Genomic DNA, 23,708 nt, shown 5'->3' on the forward strand with positions numbered 1-23,708 from the left:
CGAATATTTAACAAAAAAAATAAATATAAAATTCAAAGTTATTTATCTATGCGCTTTAGTGGGTATTCACCAAACATATATAATGAGAAAAAATGTGTAAACAAGTGTATAATTGATAGTAAAGGATTTTTATCCAATGCAAATATCAAAACCAAGGAAACCACGCACTTTTTGTTTGTCTTAAATATTTTCTGTCCATTGACAACTCTATTAGATCTACTATAGATTTGTTGTATTGGTTTATGTTTTTTATTTTTTCTTTATGTTCACTTATTATATTTTCTTCATTTATACCTTTAGCATTTGTTATATTTATTAATCTTGAGGATTTGCCTTTATCGCCCACCTTTACATTATTTCCTTTATTTCTGGTGTTAGTGTTTCTTTTTTGTGGATTTTTTTCTCTAGTTTTCTTTGTTTTATTATTATTATTATTATTATTTTCTTCATTAACATTATTTTTATTTGAATTATAATTTTCTCCAGCATTTTCATTTATCAATTCTTCAATTGTGTTTTCTGTCTTGTTTTCTTCTACGTTATCAATAGTAGTATCGTTTTTATTTTTTCGTTTTTGTTTTCTACCATTATTAGGCTTATCAATTTCCTTTTGGGCACCATATTCATCATCCTTATTTTCATTATTTTTAGTGGCATATATTTTCCTTTTTTTACATTTTACCTCCAGTTCTATATTATTATTGTCACATATGTCCTTTTCATCTGCATTATATTCTTTATTTATTGGCATCTTTCTACTTTCTTTCTTATTTTGAATGTCTTTTTCATTATTTTTTCTGGTTTTCCCTTTTCGCAATTTCGCATTTTCCATATTTTCATCGGATGATAATTCAGATAATGACACATCGTATACATCTGAATAGTGTTCGTATAAATTTTCCATAACTTTTTTTTTATGAGTAACATCTTTTTTAGAACAACTTTTGTTATTCACTTTTTCTAATTTATTATTATATAAAAATATCATTCGATAAAACATATCATTGACACAATTTTCTGAGTTAGTTAATATTTTATTTTTTTCTAGTTTATCTATTTTAAATACATTCCCACATGTACTTATTATTGTATCACTCCTTTTCATCATTCTTCCTTTTTTATTCACATATAAAGAACAAAAATCATCATAAATTGTTTGCTTTAAGAAACTTTCGATATAATTCCAATTTTTTTTAATTGCCATAACTGATGCATAACAATTTAATGGGAATGATCCCTTTAATCCTTGGAAACCTATGAATTCTTGAATATTCTCGGTTAATCGAAATGGTATTATATCATAAACCTTTTTTCTTTTCTTAGCTTTGGATTTTCCCGATTCCATGTAACTAGGAAATCCATATAAATACATTGTACGTCCTGAATATTTTGAGATCAAAATATTATCTAATGAAATATCAGACTGTAGAAATATATAATTTAACATACACAAAAGCGAATAACTTTTAACAAAATTGTCATTTAATACATAATAGTTTTCTAAATTGTTATGAAGAGAATAAAAGTAATCTTTCATTATATTTTTTGGTACAATTTTAGAAATATCTTTATAATGTCTTTTCAAGCCTTTTTTCTCAGCATTTTTAATTAATTTACGGAACCATTCATTTTCATTTAAAGTGTGTATTAATTTTTCAAACACCATTGAGCTATAATCAATTGATAAATTTATCGAAGTGTTTAAATCATTGTACTTACATACATCCTCAATCCTGCTCATACCGATTTCCTTTGTTATGCCATTATTATTACAGTCTTCAATCTGTTCTTTCGAAGTAAGACCTTCTATGCTTGTATCTTTTGTCAAACCATCTTCTAATATCATATCGCTCGTGTTATTAGATTCGCTAGCTTTAATATTTGCCTCCATTTTAGTTTCGTTTTCTTTTGTACTTTTAATAAAATTAATTTTGTCTTTCACAAATTTTGATATAGAGTCTTTAATAAATTTTCTATGATATAACACCACATTATCTATCAAATATTTTTCATTTTTATTCGCTAGAATATATTCATTATAAAGCTCTTTCAAAGTTATATATTCCATACTATCTTGCACTAATTTATAAAAGGGATGCAACATTGTGTTAATATTTACTTTTAGAGATAACCCTCTTTTTTGCGTTTCTGGAAATTTATACAGTATATTATTTAACAAAATTTGAAATAATGTGTATTTATATTCTGATTTAGATTGAGTAAAATTACATGGATATATAGTATAATGGTGTACATTTCCGTCATTTGTTATAAAATTTATTTTATTCAAACATAAATTATTTCGAATAGTAAAAAACGTCGGCGAAGTTAATTTAATAATATACGATGGGGTATATGTATTAAAGTTATAATTATAATTTAAATATTCTCCAATGTATTTTAATCGTGACCCTGGCACTTCAATTTTTATTGGAAATTTGGAAAACATATCACAAAAGGAGTATGAAAAATATGGAAATTGGGGACTTTCTTTTAAAGAATAAATAATAACAAAAAGTATATCTTTCCATTTTTTTACAATTTTCGTAAATTCAGACAATAGAAAGTAATTATCCATTTTTTTAATATCATTACATTCATCTTCTGGCATTTCACAATCATCTAAGATATTTGAATTTATTTCTTTATCATTTTTTGCTTCAATTAGGTTTTTTAAGCGCCCCTTTTCCTTTAAATACTTCATGTCCTTTTTATACTCTTTCCAAAACCGTTTCATAATTCTAATAATATTACTATACTTTTTGCTATACATACGATATGATTTTAATTTAGATTTATATATTTTATATATAATATTGTTTTCTGTAAAATTCTGAATTAATTTAGATATATTAATTTTCGAAAATGAAAAATTTATGCATTGATTCAACATCTTACTTACCAAATAATATAATTTTTCATGCGCTTGAAACTTTGTATAATTTATTATCTCATTGCACATATAATTCAAAGATAAATATACATCTGAGTTTGTATTCTTAAATACACACATTATTTGCTCCAGTCCATCTTCAATAATCCCAGAATATGTTGTGTCTTTTTCATTAACATTATATGAATTGTTTAACAAATTACTAATATTTTTCTCATTTTTTTTGTCTACATTATTTTCCATTTTTTCAATTTTCAAGGATATGGACTTAGTTTTATTAGTTTTAGCATTGCTTTTTCGAGTTTTTACTTTTTGAACATCCATAGGATTTACAACACCATCACAATTATTCACATTTATGTTATCATATTCATTACAACTCTTATTTTCATCATTATGAAAAATTTCGTTTTTCACCAAATTCATACCAATCACGTTATTATTCACAGTTTCTTTTTCATTCAATTTTTCAATCTGATTCTCGTGATTCGTAGAAACGCCATTATCAGTATGTTTACTCTTAATACGATCTGATAATTTTTTTCTATCGATATAAGACGCTCTGAGACTATAAAATACATCTTGTGGAAATTCGCGAATCAACAGATAAAATATTTTGTGAAAATATAAATAGTTACTACTATCAATATTTACATTGTTTAGTAAAAAGGGGAGATAAAATAACCATACATGTGAAGAAATGCCATTGTTATATTGATTAAAAATTTTCAACATTGAATTTTCATTATCATCATAATTTAACAAATAAAATACATTACTTAAATAATAAAAACCTTTAGTTGTATTTAAACTCGAATATATTAAATACGATATTATTGAGCTAATTCCAAATGATATATTTTTATATTCCTTAAACATTTTATTACAATAATCTGCCCAAACAATCCACGACTCATTACTTATTGAATTAGCTTTTAAAGACGTAAGAAAGCAATCTTCAATTAAATCTGTATCAAACGTATTAATTTTTTTATTATTACATTTAGAATAGCCATTGTTATTATATTTATTTCCATCAAATATCATGTTTTTGTTACACTCTTCTATTTTGTTTATTTCTACATCTTCTTTTTCACCATTTTCAGCCTTTTTAATGCATGAATTCTTTGCGTCGTTTTTCATTGATTTTCTTTTTCTTGGTTTCCCAACTGGTACCTTTTCATTTATATCGTTTACTAAAACAGATACATTTTGATTTATTTCGAGATTTATGTTATTATTCACATTAGTTTGGCAACTATGTTCTTCAAATATATCAGGCGAAGCAATACCCCTAGGTTCCCCATCTTTTAATATATTTTGCGATGTGTCTTTACCGTTGTTAAAGAATGCCTTGCGGTTATTTTCTATGAAATTATTTTTATACAAAAATATAATAAGCTTATTTAAATTGCACAAAATTTGCCCTTTCATAAAAAATAGCTGGCTTTTGTAATTTTCATATCCATTCATTGGCAATGAATTGAAATCAAATGTGTTTATCAAATTTAATGAACTTATATAGCATTTTATTTTCTTTACAACTTTAAGAGCTAAATTATTTCGTCCAATTTTTTTCAGATTAATGCATATATTAAAGCATTCATTTTCCATATTTTTTATATATAATAGATGCTTGACATGGCAAATCATTTCTTTCTTATCATTTTGATTACACTCCATTTTTTGGGTATTATTTAGCTGAAAATCTTCACATATTGAAATGCAATTTTCTAAAATATTATTATTTGGTGTATAATGCTTACTCGAATAGCTACTTTTAAGAAATTTTTTTAAATTCAATTTTATTATTTCTATATTATACAAATGATTGCTAGTTCCATGAAAAATATTATCATTATTAGATGTACTACTGCTAGTACAGGTACCAGAATTGGTATTAGAAGTTGAGACTGTGCCTGCAGAAGTCGAAGTTGATGCAAATTTTTCATATAATTTATAAAAATAATCATATGTCATATTATTCATTTTTCGCATTTCTGCAATTGAATTTAAAATGTGATGAGAGCTATTTATATTTTCACCATAAGATTGCTCTTTATATATATTACTAGGAATATATAATGAGGAGTTTTGCTCTTCTATAAATGTTTTACATAACTTTAAAAAGAGAAATTCCCATTTGTAAATATATTTTATTTTCTGTATATCATCATAGTAATACACACATTTATCTTTATTCCAAGTATCACACAAGTTGTAAAGTTGAGATAAAAATTTTAACCTGCTACATTCCTTTTCTTTAATTTTATTTTGTTTAGCTCTTAAAGATTTCTCTCCAATAATTTTTATGCTCATTTCAGTTTGTTCAAATAATTGCGCATGCAATAATAAAGTATTCAAATCAGCATTTTTATAATTAAATAATTGTCTCATATTATTTAGTAATAATTCAATGCCACTATTTATATTGTCCTTCACCATTTTTATATCTTTTTTTTTTAAATCAAATTTAAATTTCCTAATAATAAAGGCATTACTACTATTTTCATCATCATTATTATTTATTAAAACATTTTTTGTGTCCACCAACTTATTCTCACATTGTCCATTTCTACTTTTTAAATATTCATCATCCCAATAATTCTTATTATTAGTATATGTATTTTCTATAATTACCTCTCTTTTCTTTTTCAACATATAAGCTATTTTATTTAGATACGTATTTGCAATATCTTCTACATTATTATTAATACCTTTATATATTTTTTCGCCCTCAGCATTATTACAAATACTATTTTTATCAATTGCTACTTCTTCAATATCCTTTATAGTTCTAAAATAATCATGAATAGTTGTTTGAATTTTTGTACCCTCCCTTTTATTTGGTATTCCCATACCTAAACTGTTTTTTCGATGTATTCTTTTATTTCCATTATTATTTTTTATCACATTCGAATCTCCAATGTTTTCTTTCAAAGTATTAGTTTGAGCATTTTCAAAATTTTGTCTATATTCTATTTTTTTCTTAAATTCAATTTCATCAATAATTTGTTTGTTTCTCATCTTTTCATTCAAAATATTATTCTCTTCATTTAGAAAATTAATATCATTAACTGTCATTTCGTAATTTTTATCCTCATTTATACTTATCAAATTATCGTTTATTATTGAATACACATTATTTAAACGCTTTAAATATTCACTTCTTAAACTTTCATAATTTGTATTTAAAAGCATTGCATCATTATCATTTTCCACTTCTAAGCAATATATGGAATTACCAAATTTAATATATTTGTTCATGTCATTAGGCATCTTTTCTTTTTTGAAGTTTATTAATTCCATGTACTCAGAAATAGTAGATACATTGTTAAAATAATTTAGTTTTTCAATCCAATTTTTTTTATTTATATTTAGCTCTTCATTTGTTAATTCTAAATTTTCGTACTTCATAAAATTTGTCATATAATTAGATTCATTTTTATGATAAAGGTTATAATGATTGTAAAATAATGATTTTGAAAATTCATTATTGTTAATATATAATTGATATAATGCATAAACACTATCTCTGTCATTTAAATGTTTGTTTATTTCGATTAAATAATTAAGAGTTTGCTTGTAATTATTTTGAACAAACTCTGGTGAGCATATATTATTACTATATACTTTTTCAAATGAATTGTCTTTTTTTGATTTTAAAATATTTATCACATTCTCTTGTTTACCTAATAATTTGTTCATACCGTTATTACATAGTGCATGATTATTTTTATTATTAGACATGTACGTATATGCTTGGTCTATTATAGTAATAGCATCGTTGATTTCATTTCCACGTTGAGCCTCTTTTATTTTTTTCAAATTATAAAATAGTAAAGCTTGTAACATATATTTCGAAACTTCGAATGCACAAAATTTGCGTGAACAATAAAATATAAGTTCTGATGGAACGCATTGCCAAATATTAGCTTTAAATATGCATACTAACATCGTTTCTAAAACATTAATATTGTATTCATTTTTATACTCATTTTTCTGATAAATGCTATTTCTTGCCGACCATTGTTCATCTGCATGTATAAATTTCGTCTTCTTATCATTATTTTCATTCAACTCATATATATTAATATAATTATACAAAAATCGCACAACGCAAAAATTTAAACAATTAATCTGTTCGTAGTTTAAATAATTGAACAATTGAGAAAATATTTCTATCCATATACCTTTGCAATATTCCTTAAAAATGTTTACCAAACATAAAATTGGTTGAAATAAATATTTAGATTTAATTAATTTGTATTTGCATTTATCTATAAATTTTTCTTGCTCATTGCAATATTTTTTTAAATAGTATTTCCAATCATGATATTTTGAATTGTATATTTTAATATTTTTTTTTCTCAATTTTTTGCAATCTTCAATTTTAGATCTATCGTTTTTATTTATATTGTTTCCTTTCCATTTATTTAATTTTCTATTATATAATATTAAATTTGTGTCATGTACTGTTTTCCCTTTTTTCCAATATCTATGTTTACATAAATGGGGAATTAATCCTTGAGTTTTATTTTTCAAGCATAGATACATATCAATGCTATGCTTAAAAAACAAAAAGAATATATGCACAAAAAGAGATATGAAGTATTTGTCTATAATATACTTAAAATAATCATTCTTAAACAATATGCATATTGTTTCAAAAAAATCATTAGACAAGAATGTTTTCTGAAAAATTTGGATGCATGTATGTTGGACGTTTGGTAAAAAAGAAAATGTTCCTCTTAAAATGTTAGGTAAAAGTTTAGAAAAAATTTTATTTTTTAAATCTGTTAAATCATACTTTTCAGAATATTGACTTTTTACACACCTAATAAAATATAGTAATATATCATAATATTTCACATAACTATAATAATCATCAGAATAATCGAATAAAATTAATTTGCTAATTATATGTGCCATTTCTTCAATTGATAAATTTGCACTTTTTCTCATACTATTATCATATTCATTTTTATTACTAATACAGAATATCTCCTTAAGCTTCTTCTTTTTTCTGCAAACAAGTATGTCACTAAATAAAGCGTCTTCTACTACATTTCCAATATACAATTTAGCAAAAATATTTCTCTTTTTTATATCATTTTTTATAATTTTTTGCATTTTCTTATCAATGAATATTTGTAATTTACTTCCAAAACTGTAAGCATTATTCAAATTATTATTAGCGTCATTGTTATAGCATGTAGAACTATTACTATTTCCGTTTTGCTTCAATAACATATTGCATGCGCCATCACTAATATTCATATTATTCAATTTATTATGGATTACATTTTTTCGAAAATTCAATTTAAAAATTTTATCATATATTATTCTATTCTTTGAAAGAGATAGTCCATTACATCTTCCTAAATTATAATAATAACCAACAAAGTTGGCATTCTTATTCCTTAAATTATTTATATACTTTATATATTTATTAACATTGATCTTGTTTCTATTCTTATTGCCAAAATATTTTTCGATTTTATTTTTAATTTCGCTTTTTTTATTACATGCTTTATATGCATCACAATTTTCTTCATTTAATTTAGAGAAATAAGAACAATCTAAATACCAATTTGAAGAATAATCGAAAGTAATATCATGATATTTTCCAATAATGTCTCTATTCCAATCCATAGACTTGCTTAGAACATTTTGTTGAATAACTTTTAATATAAATAAATCAAAATTAGAGTCGTTCTTTCTTTCCATATGTAAAAGTTTAAGTATTGTTTTAAAAAAATAGAGAATGCCTTTTTTGTCTAATAAATATAATTTACTATTCATCAAAAATATTAGTTCTTTTAAAATTAGTAATTTATTTTTTCTAAAACAGTAACTTGAAATATTTTTTAAATTTTCCAAATATTCCATTAATAACAACTTAATTAATTCTTTATAATTATTTTCTGATGGAAAACTATTGTATAATTGTATAAAAAACCAGAATATCAATATTGAGGTTTCTAATTTTATTTTAATGTGTAAACATTTATTCATGTAAAATGTATTGTCTCCGCTTTTATATTCATTCATTCCTTTAATACATAAGCTAATTAGCATTTCATACAAAAGTTTTATTTTTTCTTCATAATTGTCTTCCTTTATAAAGTTATTATCAAATAATAAGTAGGTAAAAAAACTTTTATTTACCCATTTCTCCTTAATATAATTCTTATCTAATATATTTTTCAAATCTGGTAAAAATAACTTATGCTTTAATATTAAATGATTAATGAGTAAAATAACATTCCTTTCAATTTTCGTATCATTGCAGTTAATTAAAAGAAACAAAATAGAACATAAAATATTCAATTTTTTGCAAATATTATTTTTATTCGCGTATTTAAATGCCACTTTTAGTATCATATAAGTCATTTCAACTATATAATCCTTATTATATGCGTTGTTTATCTTTTCGTAAAACTGGCTCAGTTTATTTATCCTATTATTATCGTCACCATCTCTACTATTACTATATATTTTATTGTCATTATTAATATTCTTATCATTTTTATCGCTGTTTTTGTCATTTAAACTAAAATGTACCAATTTGTCTTTATGTCCTAATTTATCAAAATTGTCTTTTATTAAATTATCATGTTCTACCTCCTTCATTAAAATCGATTCAAGTTTCATTTTTCTCATTTCATTCTTACCATATTTTGACTCAAAAAGATTTACATTAAAAACGAAATCATTTAATATGCTGCTATTATCATTTTGGTTTCCGTTAGTTAAATTATTCTTATTGGAGCATTGTGATGTACTCGGTGTTTGTAGTTCCTTATTGACACATTTAATAAAAAAAAAATAAAGCAATTTTTTATATATATTTAAATATTTTAGCTTTGTATTATTTTTCGTTCTTAATATATCTTCAAAAATAATGAGGATTTCTTTCACTATATTATTTAGAGATATATCGTACTGCCATTTTAATAAAATAGAAACTATTAAATTGGCTATCAAATTCAATATATTTAAGTTTACATAAACATATTTGTATTTTTTAATTATATTTACAATTCCGATCAAAAATATTTTTCTCTTATTATCATTTTTATTTTGACAATAATAATTATAAATAACATTTTTTATTTCATCATATACTTTTGTCTTTTTTAAATTTTCACCCTTATAACAGACAAAACAATTTCTATTGCCATTGTTAGATGAATTTATACGCATAGCTTCTTTATTCTCATAATCATTACCATTCTCAACATATTTGCAGGTACATTCCTTTAAGCTACTTTCGTATCTTTTCGTGCCCATCTTGTCCAAATTCGACGTAACTTCAAACTTTTTTATAACCACTTGCCCATTTTTTAAATTAAACATATCATGGACACAATTACAAAAAATGTTAAATTTTATAAAAGTAAATATACTCTTCAAGCATAATAGTAGCAAATCACCATTTTTTTTATAGTTAGCATGCTTTGTAAATTTTTTAAGATGCTTTAGAATAGACGCTATAATATATGGGGAATCATTGAAAAAGACATAATTATTCTTTAAAACTGTTACTAATACGTGCATTTTTTCGAAAGGATTTTTACCCTTCTTGAAATATTCCGTAATATAATTTTTATAATTGAAAAAATAATTTCTATTTCTTAAATTGTGGTACCACCCGGAAATATCATTGCTTTCGCCATCTATGATAGAAGTAATATCCTTCTTAAAAGCTTTCATATAAAAACAACGCTTCTTTGAATAATAATCCCAAATTATATTTTTCATCGAAACTTTATTATTTTCTAAACGGGTTAAACAAAATAAGCTTATCAATTGTTCGAAATTTCTCCTTAGAAAATAATTATCTTCTTCATATTTATATTTAAATAATAACTCAAAAATACATTTCAAATCATTTACCCTGTTTCGAAATCCATATCTGTAAATACTAATTATGTTATATATACTTAACTGTTTTATATATTCATTATGATGTTGTAAAAACATCATATTAAAATTCTTAAGACAAATAAATAATTTTTTTTTTTCTATTTTTGACCTTAATTTTCTTACAATATCTATAATTGCATTACATGCAATTAATTTATTAGCGATTACTTCAATTCTATTAGAACAATTTAGCAACGATATTAAAATGTAAAAAATTTCTCGTGTACTAAGAAATAAATCATTCTTATAAAAAGGATACTGTATCGTATTATATTTTCCTTTATGAATTGAATTATAAAATAGACAATAAGTCTTAGGACCCTTACTATTACTTTCATAATCGTCTAAATGATGTATATATTTTCCAGTTCTTTTATTTTTCAAAATATTCGAATTCTTCATATTGTTCATACTTATTGTATTTCCCATATTATTCATATCATCATTAGGTGGTAAATATCCATAAGTATTATTAATCGCTTCACTTTTGTCTCCTTCATTTCGTTGACAATTTCTGTTCGGACTTTCATTACCATCTTCAGTAACTTTAATAAGCATATCATTGCAACTAATATTATTACTTGCAGTAACCCTCTTACAAATTGAGCATTTCGATGAAAAACTAAAATTATTTTTATTATATTCGTCATTATTTTTATTTATGCTCTTAGAAGTTGAGGTGCCACTCTTATTGTTACTCAAACTTGATTTGCGGTTCATATCTTGAGTGTAATTAATATCTGATCTCAAAAATGATTTAGACAATAAATTAATAAAAATTTTATCATCAATTAAAAATGTATCATTTTCCAAATCTAGGCTATTTTCTGTATATGTTATATATTTTTTATTTTTTTCCTTTTTAATATAATTCTTTAATAATGGAATAATTATGTATCTTAATGAAATTTCATAAAATTTATTTAAAATTGGCATTTTAAAACGATTTAAAATGTGAATGATAGAAAAAAATAAATATCTCTTTTCTCGATATTTTAAATTCCTCTTTACATATTTTTTAATAAATTCAGTTGTATAACTATAATCTATATTTTTGCTCATCGATATTATAAAAATTAGTACAATAAATATATTAGTTCTCAAATAAAAAAGATACTCATTATGCTCAATTATATCCATTATATTATTATTGCAACTATTGTTTTTACTGTTGTTAATATCATTATCCAATTTACTTCGTTGTTTTAATTCCTTAAACCAATTCTCCATTTCTTCATTATTTATTTTTCGGTTGCAAAAATCAGTTTCTATGTATTTATGAAAATGTTTTGAATATTTTAAAAAAATTATAAATATCTTAATGCATTTTCTACATTCAGAATTGTTTAAAAATAAGACAAAATTGTTGTTCTTCAATGAAATATATTCACTAATAATATAACTAATACATAAGTATAAATTTTCAACAATGCTAATCGCATTATTACATATTCTTTGATTATAAAAATTCAAAAATACACACGAAGGCTCATATTTTGATATAACATGAACAATATTTATAATAATAAATAAATTACTCAATATTTTACTCCTGTTCAAATCGCACCCAATAAGCATCTCTTCTTGCACATTGTTGTTTATGTCTTCCCCCTTATTGTTTCCCATTTTCTCATTTAAACTTTTTTTATTGCTTTTTTTGCATTCTTCATTATTATTATTACTATTGGAAGCATTATTTTCGGCGCATTCTAAAAAGGCGTAATTATTTTTCCTTTTTTCATTTCCATGGTTTTTTTCTAAATTTAGGTGAAATGCTTTATCGACAAATAACTTCATTTCTGCATCATCATACGTAACTAATTTATTCAATTTTGGAATATTTATATTTAAGACAAATATATTAAATATATGAATCATTATATCATTTGAATTGAAACTTGAAAAATATTTTAAAAGAAGGTTTCCAAATACATTAAATTTTAAAAACATATATTTCCGAAATTCTGATAGCATCTTTAAATTTAATAATGATATAAAGGCTGAAAATATTATATTGTTGTGTCTATTCGCTATAAAATATTTAAATGTGTTTTCATAATTATTACAACATAAGTAACATAAAATTTGGATATAAGAACGGTTTATTTCAATATTGCTTTTAATATTATTTGTAGCAAATACATCAATTGTATTTAATTGGTTTGATATTGATGCCCTCTTTAATTCAATATCATCATTATTTTTAGAAATATTTTGATCAGTATAATTATCTTTTATGGAAACATTTTCATTATATTTACTGCTATCATTGTCCCCTTTATTTTTAGTTTTCCTTTTTCCTTCATTATCTACATCTTTTTTATTGCTATTCGTTTTTTTCTTCTTACTACTATTTGTATTATTAGTTTCTTTCCCTTTTATATTATTAGAAATAGTATCTAACAGTGTATTATTAATTTCATCACCCCGTGTATTTTCTCTGGTGTTTAAATTATTTATATTCTGTGAAATATTATTTTTACAAGATAACCTTTTATTTTTTGTATGGCCTAGCATATGCTCGTCCAATTCGAATATATTATTTATAAAATTTATGCTTCCTTTTTTAAAGTTATTATAAATTTTTAAAAATATATCCATTATCTCTTTATATTTTTCATAAGACAAATTTTGGGCCTTAAAAAATTCTGAATAAATGCATATGACATGGTCTATATTATTATATGCTGCTTTATTATTTGCACTAACGTCTTTAAATGAAATAAGATATTTAACAAATCCTTCCATTAAAAATGGGGAAAATAAATGTGGAAATAGGTAATATATTTTACTAAGACCAATGATAAAATTTTTCTCCAAAATAAAGGATTTATGTTTTAAAGCATAAGACAAATTCCCTAAAACTGATTTCAAATACAATTTAAAATCATCCTTATTTAATTTTAATTTATTTATTGAATTTTTATTCATATTCGTTAATTTATTATGTTTTTCACTCGTTTTATTACCATTTTTATTTATTAATAAATTATTTATTGAACATTTTTTATTCTCATAATTTCTTAATCCCAATTTCAATGAATCACTTTTTTGAAAATTATTAAATATATTATTTTCAATTGTATCCCGTTTTACAGTTTCAGATCGTCCTGTTTTGGTATATCCAGCTTTTCCTGTATCTTTATCACATTCATTTTCCAATATTAAATGACGCAGGGTTTCCTCTGCTTTATTACACAAATCTGTTTGGTTGCTAAATAAAAAATCTAATAATATATGAATACAACGATTATATAATATTTCCTTTTTCTTATTTAAACTTGGATTCATAATAGGAAGTAAATACTTATATGATGGGTGAGTAAAACAAATTCTTATAAGTGTCATAAAATAAGAAAAAAATGTTATAACATTATTGCAGTCTTCTTTTAAAAATTGATCCATTAAAAAATTGGTCTTTTGGTATTTATCATTCAAAAAATTGCTCATCATGCTTTCTTCCGTTTTAGCCATATTGATATCATTTGATAATTTCATGCATGATTCTTTATCATCTAAAGAAAATTCTTCGTCTTTCTTAAAATAGAAATTTAAATTATTACTATATTTTATATTCTTATTATTTGTAAGATTTCCATTTATTTCAATAGTCATATTTTTTAGATTCATTTCATTATCATGTTCTACCAATGAACCCAAACTACTGTTAATAACATTACTACTATTCATATAAAGGTCATGGTTCTTCTTAATTTTTTTATACAAATTTTGTAATTCTATACTTTTTTTCATATCAGCATTTTCTTCCTCTTTTTCATTAAGATTGGTATTACTTCCATGTAACTCCTTTACTGTATTATCCTTTATATTGGAACTACTTATATGGCCATGATCAAAGAGAATATTATTATTATTTTTTAAATTATCACCATTTGTTTGTTCCATATGCATAATATTACGCGTGTCTTTCTCAAGCATGTCTACATCTATATCATCATTAGAAGAAATATTCATTACATTTCCATTAATAATATACGTAAAATATTTATTTTTTCCATCTATTTTTTTTAAATATTCTATAATTTTTATAATATTTTCTATTAATTTTTCTACTATAATGAAATCAAATTTTATATACGGCTTTTGGGATAAAAAAAAACAATACATATCGAGATAACAAATTTTTCGTTTTAAAGACGACGTTAGAAAATTGGAAATAGAAAAATCCTTCATAAATATGTCATATAAACATGTATCTTTATTATTTTTAATCGAACATTTATATGTTAATAAATTTCGGATGCTTGTTTTTAATACTTTAGACACAATAATAAACACCTTTTTAATAAATTCTCTATCATACTCCTCTTTATTCAAATTATACATAAACATTTTTAATACATTAAATAACATTTTCATCATTTTTGAAACATCCTTCTTATTTCTTTTATTTATTTTTTTTGATGTTAAAATTTCCCATGTATATATTTCATCATAATTATACCAAAAACATTCATTTTTTTTTAAGACCCGTTTATCTTTTATGCCTTCACAATTAACTACACTATTTTTGTTGTATACCTCTTTTTCATTCATTGAAAAAAAACTTTTAACCATTTCTGCATCCTTTTTAATTTTCTCAATTGTATAATCCTTAAAATATAATAATTTTTTCGAGTTATTTTCTTCTTTCATATTTAGATATGCATATAAATTGTTTATGTCCTCTACATATATACTTTCAGAGGATGAAAAACTATTCAATATATATGCATTTATTTCACCAACATACCCGATATATAACGACGCAAATGTCATTGTTAAGCATTCCTCAATTAACATATTTATAATTTTTAGATATTTTAAATTATATTTTTCATAGCATATTAATAAAGTGTGTATAATACTATATATATTATATTTAATCCAATATGGGTGTAAAATTCTCATGGCTTTTAATAATAATAATAATCCAAATATTTTTTTTTTTATTTTTGAATCATAACAAATATTACATATACATGTACATAAATTTGAAAAAAAATTAGATTTCATGAATTTCTTCATTTTTACAGGTTGTACTTTTAATATACCTTTTAAAACCTTTTCTATAAAATAAAGACCTTGTACTGTTGTTTCCACAAAACGAGGGCAATAATCAATTAAATTACAAAAGGTGAAAATAAATGATGATATATCTAATTCATTATTATGTGCCATTATATGAACCATGTTATTTTTTTGTGTTAAAATAAATCTACTTGATAATATTAAAGACATCCTTCTAATAATATGTTTAACTAACTCTCTTAATTTGTCATTTCGTACTTCGTCATAACAATTCCTTTTATATATTTTTTTTTTTTTGCCTTCTTCATTTCTTATGCATACCTTCATAAATGAAATATCTTCATTTCTATGAGCATTTTGAGAATTACAATTTTTTAATTCATCTTTTTGGGTTTTGTTTCTATTCATGTTTATTTCGACTAGCATTATTAAAAAGCAATACATTATCTTCCTAATGAAATTGTTATTACCATCCTTATATATAAATGCGCATTTATATAAATATTTTTTGCATGTACAATATTCAAAAGAGTATTTTCTCCTTTTCTTTGTACTAGATATATATGTATTTTTTTTTAATTTATTGTCTTTTGTATTTTTATCAGCATTTTCTTCCTTATTCTTTATTTTGTTTTTTTCCTCTTTACACATTTCAATATTGTTTGAGTTAATCGATTTTTTCTTTTTATTGCTCTTATTTTTTCTGCAATTATTTTTATTTACACCCTTTTTAGAATTATGGCTATTACTGAGGGACATACTTTCCTCATTATTGCTGGTATCTAAATTAGTATCGCGCTTTTTCTTCTTTGAAGGATTCATAAAATCATTATTAATTGCCCCCACCTTAAGCATATACTCATAAAAATCAGATATACATATAGAATGGTTAAAAAGGAAAATAAAAATCGTAATGATTATTCTATAACAATTAATCCGTTGATCTCTTTGAATGCAATTATAACAAACATCAGACTTTTCAAAGTAATTCATATCGTTATTACGAATAAAGTTGGATCTTGTATTCTTTGGAAAATTCAAACCGCTCTTTTCATTTTTTAATTTATCACCAATCACATCATTATTTGTTAATCGATATGAATTATTTTCTATTGTTTCATCTCTTTTTATCCCAATTTTGTCCATATTGCAATTAGGATCGTTATCATGGTGTTTTGATTGTTCAATATTTGAACAGACAACATTTTCATGACTATTTTCTTCTTCAGATATAAGCAAATTACCCATTCCATCACTTGTTTTTTTCTTCTTACAATTATTTTCTATTGTATTTATATTTTCATAATTAAACTTTCTTTTGAATCTATTTCTAAATTCATCAAAATTAAAGATTGTGAATTTTTCTTTATTTTTTCTCTTATTGTTTATTATGCTTTTTTTTTTGAAAACTACTTTTTGCTTAGGAATATGATACTGACAATTTTTGTAATAATATAAATATTTCAAACCATTGTTTTTCATAGTACGCTTTAATACTTTATAACAATAATCAATTGCTTTTTCTAAATCAATGTGCTCCATAATGTTATCATAATTATTATTCACAAATATATTATCTATGGGAAATAAATTCATATTCGAGTTATTTTCACAATTATTATCACTTATGTTTACATAACTTATATTATTTATGACATTATTACTTGATAATTTGTCTTTATTTTCTTTTTCATATTTTCCTATACAATTAACATTGATATCTGTACTCCCATCATTTATTTCAAATACACTTATGCTATTTTTATCTTCTTTATTCAGCAATTCCTCAATTTCACCATTGCTATGGCTAGTTTTTTTTCGTTTATTTTTTCTCTCATAAATATTTGTTTCTTCGTTTATTTTGCTAATTTTTTTCGTTTCATCCATTTTGTCTAATTCAATAGCCACATTTTCTGTATTACCCTCTAAGAATGTATTAACCTTTCTTTTGATATTTAAATTACTTGTGTCATAACTATTATTATTGACACAATTTTGAGCATTCTCTTCAAGTCTATTCTCATTACATATGCCCATTCTATTTTTTATTTGTCTTCTTTTGGAGTTTTCGGTTTTTATTTTCCATTTTAGGAAAAAGCCAACTCTAAAATTAACTTTTCTATACACCCTTTTATTCATATCTGAATACAAATTTTTAATTAATTCATTATTATCAATAAAATTAAAACATATTTTTATAATCGTATATATATTTTCCATATATAGTTTATGTAAATATTTATTTATTTCTCTTTCTGATGGTTTATTTTTTCTACCCATGAAATCCATTTCTAAATGTATATTACTATTGTATAAGTTTCTAAAAATGTCATTAAAATAATATTTCTGATCATATATATTATTAAAGCCCATATCAAAATTAACCTTCTTTCTTAGTAATTTCATTAAGCATGTAAAAATGTAAAATTTGGTTCCATTTTTATAGTAAACAGAAGAATACAAATTATTTTTTATTTTAGCATTATCAGCATTAAATAAAATGTCTTCTATCGATTTTAATGCAGTTCTGATCATTATCATGCTTTTCGAATTTAAACAAATTAATAAACATTTTAAATAAAAATTAAAATATCCATCCAAAAAGCTACAAACTGGTATATTCAAACATATTTCACATAATAGCATTCTATACAACTTGGGTAAATAAACATATGATTTTTCAAACCATTGAATAAAACTATAAATTATATCAATTTTTTGTATTTTATCATTGTTTATGCCATTAATATGGCAGGTAATATCTTCTCGATTATCGAAATATATATTTATTTTGTGATTCTCTTGGGTATTTAATGAATAATTTTTTATGTTATTATCATTGCACTTTTCTTCTTTTACACTTTTAATAATATTATTTATAAACAGACTACTTCCAAAATTTTTACAATTTTGACTGTCTTTCTCACAACTGTGGTCATATTTAGCGCATTTAATTTCATCCATATCATTTATATTATAATTATTAGACAAAATTGTTTTCAAAGAATCGATTGACGCTGTAGATCCATTTTTATTTTTCATAGAATTAATATAATTTATATAGCAAACAGTTTCAAGAATATATTTTAATAAAGTAACAATTTCAACACATTTATTGTCTTTAGAAATTATGTCATAACATATTTCAGAAATTTCCCTTAATTCGTGTAAAAAATAAAAATAATAATTCGGATAATGCTTAATAACATTTAAAATAAAGTATAGCATCTTTATAATTAATTCATTGTTAGTTAAATATTTATTAAACGTATCGTTCATAGAAATTGAATTATATCCCATTATGCAATTGTTCGATTTTATATAATCACGAATCTTGTTCTTTCTTTTAGTTCTAAACATAAATTTATTGTCTATATTATCTTCATAATTATGTTCACTTTTATAACTATAATCATTTAATAAGCAACAATTCTTTTTTATATTCGACTCGAGGTATTCATTTTTTTTTCTTGAATATATTATATCTTCATTTCCATCAGATAAGAAACCATGTCCCCTATTATCACCAAATTCTATTATTTTTTTTTTTGTATTCAATTCCCTTTTTTCCTTATCTAATTGAAAATGCTTATTAATATCCTTTAATATAAACTTTTCCGAGTATATTACATCACACTTATTTATATTATGAAAAAAGTATCCTTTTTTTCGGTTTTTCTTTTTTATGCTGCATGAATTAATTAATTTTAATTTATTGATACTATTACTCTCTTTATCAAAAAACAGATTTTCATCATGATATGTTAACTCTTTAAATGAATTCAAATTATTCCATAAATAATTATCCATAATTTTTGCTTCATTTTCTACTCCTTCAATTCCATTTTTAGAATCGTCTAAAAATTGTAAATCAAAACAATCAATAGGTATATCCACACATGAGTTATATATTTCAGCTTGTCGTCTTTTTTTAACATTTACTTTATTAATATTATTATAACATGTAGGATATCGATTACCAATATTGGTATTAATAAATACATTAGTTTTTTTATTAACACCCTTGCTTTTCTTGCCACAATAAGCACAAATTAAATTGGAATTAATTAAATGACATCGATTTGTTAGACAATCGAAACGTGAATATAATTTATAAAATAATCTATGTCGCGACAAATTACAAAATTGTTTGTTTCGAGAATTTTTACTAAAGTAAAGTAACGGTTTTAAATTATTCTTATGCTTTAAAATTGTCTTTAATTTAGAAATTGTATAATTTAAAGAAACTTTACAAGTTACCATACTGGTATTTCTTAATGTCCCCAAAATTTGAAAAATGCAAAATATCTGAGGATATTGAAACATCAATTTAAATAATATGTCAATAGAATAATTCATAAAATCATGAAAATTATTATTATTTAAATATATTATAATATTTGCTGACATATAAATTAATTTCCTTTCTTCGTCTTTTATATAATTAATATAATTGACTATTTTTTTCTTGTCTTCCTTTAACAAATTATTAATACTAATTCCAATATTTTGGAGGTTCCAATTTTCATCATAAGCAACATTAGTATGATCACCATTATCATAAATATTATTTTTCAAAATTTTTATTCTAAGATATTTCTTAGTTATTTCATTTCGTAAATTTAACTGATCTATAACTGCATAGGAAAAACACGAATTAAATAAAATAGAGCATATTAGCATACGATAAAATAATTTATACAATATTTTCAGCCATATGTCATTCAATTCATATGAGGGCATGTCCATATAACCCTCATACAAAAAATTAATATCGTTTATATCATACATGTCTTCAAAAATACTATTATTATTTAAATTCTTTTGATGAACATTTTTCTTGCCATTTCTATTGAAATTATCACTATTATTTTCTTTATGTCCCGTATCACTATCAGGCTTTTGATTATTTTTTCGAAGGTATATACCATCGATTATCACATCGTTCACAGTATTAGTTATTTGGGAATCATATAAACACTCTGAATTATGCATTTTATTGTTTTTTCCGTTATATATTAAACTGTCTAACCTTTTATTATTTTTACTATTATAACAATATATGTAACTATATAAGCAATTTTCAATTTCTTGGATGCTTAAATAATTGTTTTTTGGGTTATAACATTCTTTATTCAGTAGATCCAAATTATGAGCCACTTCATCGTCTTTATCAACATCCTTATAATTATTTAAAACAAAATTGTCACAACCATTATTTACTATTATTTGGTTCACCTTGATTATATCTTTATTAAAATACAAATAAATATAATAAATATTACTTCTTATACACGAATAAATAGAATATAATAAATATTTATAATTTATTATTATTTCCATAACATCTTCTTCATATGCCTCAATTTTACAATGATTTTCATCATATAATAAATTCCCTATTTTTCTTTTTTTCTCATTTTTCTTATTACGATAATTATTCATAGAATTTGCAATATTCATGCTTTTATTAAGTGCATTTTTACTGTTCACCTTTCTTATAAAAACTCGTTGTAAAGGCATATTTACATTATCTGAAACATATCCAATCGCATTTTCATAGTGTGGTGTTTCCCCATTCAAAGTTTTTTTTCCTAATTTTCCCTTTTTAGTTTTCCTTTTATTTTTAAAAAATAAGACATCGTTATAAGCAATATTAAAAAATTTCTTGTATAAATTATATAATTCATATTTTAGTGAATTACTTTTTTGTAACAATATATTTAAGATGTCATAATAAAGGGAAAAATATTTATAGTTTCGTCTCTTAATTTTGAGCACTATTTCAATTATGTAGTGCAACAATTTTAAGCAAATAGTCTGAATGAAAATAACATGATTACTATTCATTATAAAAACGGAATAATTAGATATACAGCTTTTTATTATACTAAAATTCCAAACATTTTTATTTTTAAAATATAAAAATATATCATGAATTTTCATAAATACAAATACTGATAAATGTCTATCATTATTTGCTAAATATGTCATGTATGTTTTGGGATCAATCAAAAAATCTATATAATATTTCAATGTTTCATCAAAATTTTTGTGTAAAAGCAATGTAATATTTTCAATAAAAATTTTCTTGCTCTCAATAGTATAATGTGTATCATATTTTAAAGATTGGATAATTTTTTGAATCAAAAATTCTTTATATTCAAAATACATATTATTACAATCTAACTTTAATAAATTGCATAAAATATGAATAACACTATTTTTTAAATTCACTAGATCATTAACCTTACACATATCAATATAATAATTGCTGTATTTCACATTTTTATAAAATTCCTTTTTTATAGTTTTTAAATTATTCATTAATATACCTTTATCATTACTTTCTTCATTATGTGGTATTCCCACATTGTTATTTCCATTACTGCTGATACAATTTGATGAAGTATCCTTATAGTTTATGTTATGTTTATTATTGACATTTGCATTAAATATATTATTCTTTACAGAATAAATCTTGTAAAGTTCTTCTATGTTATTATTTTGACAAAATTTAAAATTTTCATTACAATTGTCTTTTTCAATGTCCGATTTTCTATATAATGATGGATCGGAATTTGAAAAATAATAATAATAAGCAGTTTTTAAAATCACATTTTTTGAATATTTAATGTCTTCTATAAAAAAATTACTATAGCATTTAAAGTCAAAAATGTTAATAACTGAAAGTATTTTACATAATGTTTTTATGTAATTTTCGTTATTATTTAATAACTTCGGATATAAATTTATTATAATATAATTTGACAAAACTATTTCTCTAACAAATTTTAATGAATCTTTACTACATTGTATGTAGTTTTTATTATTTAGGGGGGGGCATTTTATTTTTTTGTATATATTAATTTCTGATTTTAAAAGATTACCCCTTTTTACTTTATTAATTATGTTCTTATAAAATTTTTTTAAAATATTCTTAGACACAACATTTATATATTTATAAATGTCAAATGATATTAAATCATTTTTATGCAATATGCATATTTCTGTCATGATTTTTATACAAATAATGCCACATTCTTCGCTCTCATTCATAAACGAATTTAAGCACATATCAAAAATTTCTATGATATATTTTATTTTATTTAATTTATATATTAATGAATAAAAAATTGTTAATACATTTTTACGGAATGCATGTGTATTACTATAATAAGGTAATGGCGTAGTATTGAGTATGTATTTTTTCATTAATGGATATATATCAATTAAAAAGTACTCCTCTTCTTCATCACTCATATTTAGTAAAGCCATTTTTATTTTGTCGAGTTTCTTTATTTCATTCTTATCTTCCCCTAATTTTATATTCCTATATAGGAAATTCCGCCCTTTTAATTTATCTTCAATTTCTTTCTCCATCATAAATTATCAATTCATTTATTTTATGTCTATTCAATAATTTATAAGCCACCACTATTCTTATATGTATATAATAATCATGCAATCTACAATTCTTTAAATTACAATTTTGTGTGAATTACAAAATTATTTTCATAATTAAAAAGAAAGTAAAAATAAAAAATCAATAAAAACATAATTCACAATAGAACCCCACAAAATTATAAATCCTAAAAATCACTAAAGACCTAATAAAAGGCTAACAAAAATAAAGTTAAATTAATCAACAACCGAAAATATAACAAGAAATAACGAAAGAAATAATGAAATACAATTTTAAGAATTATGAAAGTCACTAAAGAAATAAAAAACAATACACCACCAAAAATATCATTTATATTTAAACAATAGAATACAACTTAAAAAGAAAAAAGAATAATATGTATATAATAAGTTGAAAAATTTAATGGATTAGTAAGGAGATAAATCA

At 22.7% G+C, this 23,708-nt stretch overlaps 1 protein-coding gene across 1 annotated transcript; it reads right to left on the bottom strand.

Annotated features, from left to right (window-relative positions):
- Window positions 1–145: 145 nt before the first annotated feature.
- On the bottom strand, window positions 146–23,242 carry PVVCY_1400400 (conserved Plasmodium protein, unknown function; the record flags this gene model as incomplete). The annotated part of the gene is made up of 1 exon (XM_037634829.1): window positions 146–23,242. The coding sequence occupies one exon, from the start codon at window positions 23,240–23,242 to the stop codon at window positions 146–148; it is 23,097 nt and encodes a 7,698-aa protein (XP_037490875.1).
- Between the last annotated feature and the right edge of the window lie 466 nt (window positions 23,243–23,708).

The sequence above is a fragment of the Plasmodium vinckei genome, assembly GCF_900681995.1.
Source record: "Plasmodium vinckei vinckei genome assembly, chromosome: PVVCY_14".
NCBI classification, from domain to species: Eukaryota; Apicomplexa; class Aconoidasida; order Haemosporida; family Plasmodiidae; genus Plasmodium; species Plasmodium vinckei.